The following is an 8,690-nucleotide window of genomic DNA, read 5'->3' as shown; positions in this document are numbered from 1 at the left end:
TTCTGTGTCTGTGTTAATTGGTTTCCCTTTTCTTTGTTGAAGAGGGTCTGTGCAATCCTTCTGCCTAGTCCGCCATCTTGCCCCGCCTCAGGACTTCATTGTGTTTAGATTGAATGGATAGAGAGTGAGAAGTATTGAGACTGAGGCTAGAAAGAGACTTGTATGCTTAGCTAAAGAATTTGGACCTTCTTAGTGAAGGATTTTTAAGGAGGGCTCATTTTCGTTGTGGAAGGATAATCCAGTGTTTGTAATGGAGAGGGGAGATCCTTGTAGTGAGAAAATGAATTATTCTAAGAGTCCAGGCAAGAGATAATGAGAATCTGAGTTAAGACAGAGATAGTGAGAAAAGAAGAAGAGAGAACATGTTTGAAAGATACAAGGTAGAGTCTACAAGACTTGGTTAGACATGGGAGTGGAAGTTTAAAATTATCCACCAGACTTTTAGCTTGAGCAGTTAGGTGCATGATGATGCCATTAGTCAGGAGAGGAAATAAAGGAAAAGAAAGAGATAGGTGAAGATAATAAATTATCTGGGGACAGGTTGAATTTGTGGTACCTTTGGAACATCCAAGACATGAGGATGCTAGTTTGTAAACTAAAAAAAGGATAGGAATGATGCATTTGAAGAGATCATTAGAAAGATATCAGGAAGAGTATGGGAAATGGAGCAAATTCTGTTCTTACTCAGACCCATCTATAATAGAGATTGTTTTCCAAGTTAGAAATTTTTGACTTGATCAACAACCAGTCGCTAGTAACATTTAGCACTTTGTGCCAAGTGCTGAGTATCAAGTGGTTGCTGCTCTTGCAAAGCTATCCTTCTCTTTACACTTTTCCCAAAGAGCAATTAACAACACATCCCTTTTACTCTGTTATCATAAAATTCACCTCCTACCAAATATACATTCTCTTCTTACTTTCTTTCCTTCTATCTTCTCTGTTTTTCAGTCCCTCTCTTTTTTTCCCCAATGGTTTAACTAAAAACAAGAAAACAAAACTTTTCTAATTATGGCTCATAATTTTAAGAGGAGTGCTAGTCATCCAGGGGAAAGGAAATCTGTAAGTTTTGTATCATTTATACTAAGAATAACTTTCTTTCACCATTGCATTATTTTTTGATGGGGAAAAAATTTAAAGTACATAAAAGAAAGAAATGATTTAAAAATATTTATTTGGCAGTCTTGATAACTTTTGAATCTGGATATATGGGGTATATTGTAGTATCTCTATTTTGAGTATGCTTGAAAATTTTTAGTAATAAAAAATATAAAAGACATAGACTTATAATCTTGACATACATAAATGGTTTTTTTAATCTCTTTTCAGAGCTAGATGCATAAGTTTTGAAGTGAAATAAAGAACCAATGTTCTCACCCTCCAAGTCAGTGATTCTCAAACTATGCTTAAAGAGAAATTAAATCTCTAAAAGTTGGATAATTAGAAATTTCCCAATTTAAGGTGAATGAATAAAAAATGGTATAAAAATGATGTGGTGGCTTTGGCGGCAGACCTCATGTAACTTCACCAGGGAGAGGAGAGAGAAAATCAACATCAGCGTAAAGCTGATTCCTATGAGGTAGAGGTCAGACATACCTTATCTCTCTAGCCTTTTTACCAATTATCACACCAGTCATCCTCCCACGACACACTGTACTTCTCTGCTGGATTCAGTAATTCATTGCAGTGGCTACACAGAACTCACAGACCATACTCACAGTTACGGGGTTTCTTAGGGAAATAATAGGTTATAATTCACGTTCAGGAACAACTTACAGTACAGTTACTTGATCAGAACAGCTTCTTGCTGGGCAGACCTGCAAATAGGCCTCTCTCTGGCCATTGGCCTCTTGGATCTCATCCTGGCCTCTGCCCTGTTTAGGCAAGTGTTACAGAGCTCTTCAGCTCTGCCGATAAGTCCCTGGAGGCACTGAAGTCCACCAGTAGGACTTGAGCCTGAATGTCCTCAACCCTCTTGCTTTGCAGGTTGGCACGCCAGCCAAGCTGCCTCGCTTTGTGGGCCAGGAAGCTCAGTCTGCCATCTTGCACTGGTCTTCTGGTTCTACTCCTTCTGTTTTTCTGCCACGTTTATCTGCCACACTTTTCTGCCATTTCACTCTGTTTTGCATCTTCTCTGTTGTTAAAGCTCTTCTCTGGGTCCTGGGTCTAGGAGGTTCTCTGTTCAGGAACCCTGAGTCCAAAGGGTATGCTCTGCTTCTGGCTTTTCTTTCTTGGTGGTAGTGAGCTCCTTTCTCCAGCCTTTGGGATTAGCTCCCTTTAAGCATAGAGGAATATCAAAACTGACCAATCCTCTCATAAGGGTTCTCTATATTTTATTTGGTCCCACTTCCACAAGGGTTCCTTTTACCTTATTTGCATTATTAGCTAGCTGTCTGATCTCCTTGGTGGGCCACAAGCACCTTATCATAGTTTCATTTAGTCATTTATTTTGTGGGAATCACAAAGGCTATGGCAGTTGTTGTTATGTGCCATTGAGTCGGACCCGACTCATAGTGAGCCCTCCTTGGGTTTCTGAGGCAGTATCACTATGGAAGTAGATTGCCCAGCCTTCCTTCCGAGGAGTGGCTGGTAGGTTTGAACCACCATCCTTCTGGTTAGCAGTCAAGTGCCTTAGGCACTATGCTAACAGAGCTCCTCAAGGCTAGGGCTAGAAGGGCCATATTTTGTAATTCGCTGCACTGCAAATATTAATGTGTAAAATTTTGTCAAATTTAATTCTTAAAACGTTGGTATGAACTCTAGTAGAGGACTCACAGATGCCAAAGTGAATAATTAAGTAGCAAAACCGGAAGATATTTTGTAGGGCTTAGTTCAGAAGCTCATTTGATATTAGTTAGGATTTGACAGCATTTACACATAAGCTTATTTCTTGCTAATAAATATGTTCCCAGATGATTTTCCAAATGGCAGATTGATCCACCAAGAACATCTTGACTGACAGGTACCCATTCTACCTCCACATGTTTGGGAATGAGTGTGGCTAATAATAGAAAAACCAAAGATATAGTGATAAGTACAATATGTTTATATAGAGTACCGTGATAGCACATGACTTAAAGGAGTATCAGGGACAGCTTCTGGAAGGATGTGATACAAGAGCTGAATTCTGACATCTGGGGAACAGTATGTGCAAAAATGTTGAGGCAAAAGAGAGCATGGTGCTCTGGAGTTGCTGCAGAAATATCAGAGTGGTAGAAGGGAAGGATATTTATGGATAGCTGCCTCTTAATCTGGTTAATTAGCAGGAGCCATTTAAGAAAAGGTATCTAATGCCATTCTAAGGAGTTTAGAGTTTATTCTGAAAAAGGAGGAAGAGACACTGAAAAGACCCATTAGAGGAGTAACATATTTGTTTGTTTTTCAGAAAATCTATCAGAAACATACAGTGAAACTTATGTGAGCTGGAACTCAATGGGACTACCTTGTTTTTCTGCCTTTGATAGGGTGCTATATTACCAGTTTTCTAGCATTCCTTTTAGTGGAAAGTATTTGACTTTTCCTTATCTGACAAGTTTTTGTCTTACATAGGTTCTGGCTTCCGCAGGTTTTACTGTAAAAGATATGGATGGGGAAAAAAAAACCCCAGACGGACCAGGTAGAAGGCTGTACCTGTAATTCAGGAGAGAAATGATAAGGTGGAACTTTAGAAGTAAGGATGGAGATGGGAAGATGGATTCTGAAAAACATGTAAAAGATAGACTCCAGAGCTACAGAGCTACAATGGAGGAGGAAGGGGAGAAAAATGGAAGGTTTCTGGTTGGGCTGACTAGGTGGAGAGTGGTGCCATTAATGAAATCAGGGAATTTGGGAGGGAGGGTAGTGCAAGAACATAAAGTAATTAGTATCATTTTGATTACGTCTAATTTGAGGGACATCTAGATGACTATGTCCAATAAGATCTGTACTAGAAATACAAATTTAGTAGTCATAGGAGCTTTACTAGCATAGTACCTAAGCCACTTGACTGCTAACCAGAAGGCTGGTGGTTCAAACCCACCAGCCACTCCTTGGAAGGAAGGTTGGGCAGTCTACTTCCGTAGTGATACTGCCTTGGAAACCCAAGGTGGGGGGTTGCTATGAGTCGGGTCTGACTCAGCGGCACATAACAACAACAACAACAAGTCCATAAACAGAGTGCATGGTTTCTTAGAAGAGAGTTTAGCAAATAATTAGGCCTATAGTGCATTCCTGGGATGGGAGACAACAGCAGGCTTCAGCATATATGACAGTCCCTAGGAGTGCCTAAAGCACTTGACTGCTAACCAGAAGGCTGGCGGTTCAAACCCACCAGCCACTCCTTGGAAGGAAGTTTGGGCAATCTACTTCCGTCATGATACTGGCTCGGAAACCCAAGAAAGGGGTTGCTGTGAGTCGGGTCTGACTTGATGGCACACAGCAACAACAACTCCCATAATGCTTGCTGTATTCTAGCAGAGTGTGAGGGTAGGGGGATGCAGACAATATAAAATAAGTAAAATGTGTAGTATGTTACATGGTGAAAGAAGTTTTGTGGAGACACATTAAGCAGGGAAGTAGGGTAGGGCATCACAATCACTTGGAACACTTGTTAAAACACAGATTGTTGAGCCCAAACCCAGAGTTTCTGATTCATTAATTGGGGTGGGTCTGGAGAACTTACACCTTTAAAAAGTTCCCCTGTGGTGTTGCTACTATTGGTCTGGTGGCCATATTTTGAGCATCACTGGCATAGAGTTGCTAACAGGGGATGATGTTATAATTTTAAAAATAGGGTAAAAAAAAGTCCTCACTGAGATGATGACAGATAAACAAAGACTTGAATGAAGCAAGAGAATTGGCCCTGTGACTATCTGGAGGAAGAATGTTCCAGACAGAGGGGATAGTTATGCTAAAGCTCTGAGATTGATGTGTGCCTTTGTGTTTAAAGAACAGCAAGGAGACTGGATGGCTGGAGCAGAGTAAGTAGAAGAAGAGAAAAAGGTTGAGGCCAGAGAGGTATGGGGTCCAGATTGTATAGGACTCTAGTTCTTCCAGAGGACTTTGGGTGTCTTCATCATAGAGGTGGTATTAAGCCTTAAGACTGTGTGAAATTGTCAAAGATAAAGTAATTGTGGGATTACAGGTGTAACAGGGTGGGATTATCAACTAAGAAACACTGAGAATTAGGAATCTTGGAAGACCATGAGAGACATTTTGAAGGAAGGAACAATAGAACTAGTGAGAGTATAAAAGGAATGATGGACTGAAACAGGCCTAAGGTGATACCAGGAGCTCTGGTAGTGTAAGGCACTTGACTGCTAACCAGAAGACTGGTGGTTCAAACCCACTAGCCACTCCTTGGAAGGAAGGTTGGGCAATCTACTGCCGTAGTGATACTGCCTCGGAAACCCAAGGAGGGGTCGCTATGAGTCAGGTCTGACTTGACAGCACATTAACAACAACAACAAGGTGATACCAGGTATTACAACCCAGGAGAGAAGAAGAGTGGTTGAAAATGGGAACAAAATTGGGGAGATAATTAGGAAGGGGTTTTGGCAATTTTTAAAAATAATGAGCAATAGTTGCCTATTCATCTTACTGTCTTATGGAAATGATTAACACTAAGAAAATTCAAGGATGTCTTAAAATTCACCTCTTCTTAAAATATTTCAGTGAAAAAATACGAATATTTACATTCATATTTTTAGCTAATATTTAAAATTCCTTGAATACTAAAATGCTGGCATTCTAAAAGTATTAAAAACTATTATATTTTAAAATAGGAAAATGGACGTTGTATTACTAAGCTGGAAAACATGGGATTTCGAGTGGGACAAGGATTGATAGAAAGGTGAGCAGTATGGATTTGAAAATTTTCTTCCAGGTAGGTTATGAACAAAGATGACCCATTTCAAAAGACTGCATAAAACTTGAGATGACATTAATTATAATTCCTGAATGATCAATTCTTCTTTGTTAATTCACAGATTGAAATTTGTTTTCAGATCAGATGCTGTTCTAACCCAGTTATCCAACTTTCATGTTTTAATATTTAAGGAAAATGTGTATTTAATATTTTTTGTTTTCTTGAAAATTTCAGTGTATTGAAACAAATATTTAAAATCCTGTTGTGTCTCATATTTAAGGCCTAGTAGTTTTTTAACTTGAATGGGATTTTGTTGAAATACATAGGGATGGAAAGCTGTAGCATGTATGTTTATGCACGTGATAATCTTCCAATTTATCAATTAATTATTGTTTAGTATTCCTTTCCTACCATCTGAATAGTTCAACTCTAATTATATTTTATATAACAATACCATGATTATGCTTAGTTCTTTTTTGTTGTTGTTGTGTTAGAATGAATTGTACCTAAAATTGCAGCTGTACCATTAGACTAATTTTAGGCCCCATAATTACGTAACAGAATGTGAATCCACTGAGCTAGGATCTGTTTTCCTTGGTGCTTATCACTTTATTATTGCCAGTAAATGTTCAGTGCTGTTTTGGAATTTGGAAATTAATGGTTTGTCCCTCTAACTTCCTTTGGAGGAAAAATCCTGTACTACTACCAGTTGATCTTTTTAGGTTTACAAAAGATACTGCAAGGTTCAAGGATGAGTTAGATATCATGAAGTTCATTTGTAAAGATTTTTGGACTACGGTATTCAAGAAGCAAATCGACAATCTAAGGACAAATCATCAGGTATTTATACAAATTAAGGCCCACTATATAAATTCTTTTAATTCAGTATAAAGCTTACTTTAATAATTTCCTTGTTATTTAAAACTTAACATAATTTCTGGTCAACTTTGGAATGTTTCTCTTACATTGTTGTTGTTGTTATTGTTATATGCTGTTGAGTCAGACCTGATTCATAGTGACCCCTCATAGTGACCCCTCCTTGGGTTTCCGAGGTGGTGTCACTATGGAAGTAGATTGCCCAACCTTCCTTCCAAGGAGTGGCTGGTGGGTTTGAACCACCAGCCCTCTGGTTAGCAGTCAAGTGCCTTAGGCACTGTACCACCAGAGCTCCTTAAATAAATACATACAAAACCTAAAACTAAACTCAATGCTGTTGAGTCAGTTCTACTCATAGCGACCCCTCCTTGGGTTTCCAAGGTGGTATCTTTATGGAAGTAGATTGCCCAGTCTTCTTTTGAGGAGTGGCTGGGGGGTTTGAAGCGCCAGCCTTCTGGTTAGCAGTCAAATGCCTTAGGTGTTATGACACCAAAGCTCCTAAACACATACATACATGCATATATAAGTATATTTAATATATAAATAATATATATTTATATAGTGGGCCTATATATAAATATAAATTTATATGTAATATAGAAATATAAATGTATATATAATATATAAATATACTTATATATGCGTGTATGTATTTATTTAGGAGCTTTGGTGTCATAGTACATACACACATACATATATACATATTAACAATAACAAGTAGCTACCTGTGTAATTCATTTTTTTTCATATAACAGTACCAGGCTTACCTTGAGATTATTTGAAATGATGGTGGGAAAAAGTGACTCTAATTACTGACTTTTTAGATATGATTTAAAAATAGACAACTGTTCATTTCAGCTGGACATGCATTACTGATTTCTTTGCACTGTTGTTATGTGCCCTCAAGTTAATTCTGACTTGTAGCAACCCTAGTGGACAAAGAAGCATATAATTTTAAAGAATAGGGTTAAAAAAGGCCTCACTTTTTTGTGGTCTTTTTTCTAGGTCATTTTTCCCCTAAGAAGTAGCTGGTGGGTTGTAAGCACAGACCTTTTAGTTAGCAGCTGAGTACATAACTATTGTGCTGTCAGAGTGCCTTTAGACTGAGTTTTTTAAAGATAGGGATTGTTTTGTGTGTATCTTTGTATCTTCAGTCTATAGAAGAATTTTAAAACCCACCAGTCGCTCCTCAGAAGGAAGGCTGCGCAATCCAAGGAGAGGTCGCTATGAGTCTGATTCAACTCGACAGCAGTGTTTTTTTTTTTTTTTTTTTAGTGTTATGAAATAGTGAACCCACAATTCTTAAGCTTGAACAGTAAAAAACTCCTTTATGGAAGAAAAACTTGACCAATAGAGAGATCAAATTAAAAAATTATTTGTTTTATAGAGATAACAATTATTAAGTACTAAAAAACACATTGATTTTTAATGTCTTTTCTATTTTTGGAACAGGGCATCTATGTACTTCAGGACAACAAGTTTCGTCTGCTTACTCAGATGTCTGCAGGAAAACAGTATTTAGAACATGCATCTAAGGTATTTAATGGAATAAAAGATGGGGGTTTTCTGTTGAGGAAAGAGTAGAACAACAGGAAAAAGTATAATGCCAGTCATAACAGACTCTTGAATTAAGTTGCTCTTTTCAAATTTAAATGATTGTCTCTAAAATAGAATATATATTCATCACATTAAAGTAACATGCTAAACTATAGCTAAGTAGGCTTATGATTACCAACTAAAGATACATAACTGATTGCCAATATAATGTAGATTTATGGTTGATTCTTAATTATATGATAGATATGCTACAAGATATTAAAGCTTATAAAATTAATTTTGTTGTTGTTATGTGCCATCGAGTTGGACCCGACTCATAGAGACCCCTCCTTGGGTTTCTGAGGCAGTATCACTATGAAAGTAGATTGCCCCATCTTCCTTCCGAGGAGTGGCTGGTGGGTTTGAACCACCAGCC

The 8,690-nt window shown here is 37.9% G+C and overlaps 1 protein-coding gene across 1 annotated transcript in view; it reads left to right on the top strand.

The window, feature by feature from the left end:
* Window positions 1-8,690, top strand: part of TRAPPC6B (trafficking protein particle complex subunit 6B) — a 21,289-nt gene that overhangs the window by 6,402 nt on the left and 6,197 nt on the right. Inside the window, exons 2-4 of the mRNA XM_007938573.1 lie at window positions 5,760-5,827; window positions 6,565-6,682; window positions 8,171-8,254. Coding sequence (XP_007936764.1) covers window positions 5,760-5,827; window positions 6,565-6,682; window positions 8,171-8,254 — 270 coding nt within the window. The remainder of the gene's footprint in view (window positions 1-5,759; window positions 5,828-6,564; window positions 6,683-8,170; window positions 8,255-8,690) is intronic.

This window comes from Orycteropus afer, unplaced genomic scaffold (genome assembly GCF_000298275.1).
Source record: "Orycteropus afer afer isolate SDZICR_OR568_19922 unplaced genomic scaffold, OryAfe1.0 scaffold00051, whole genome shotgun sequence".
NCBI classification, from domain to species: Eukaryota; Metazoa; Chordata; class Mammalia; order Tubulidentata; family Orycteropodidae; genus Orycteropus; species Orycteropus afer.
This window is presented reverse-complemented; position numbering and strand designations above follow the sequence as displayed.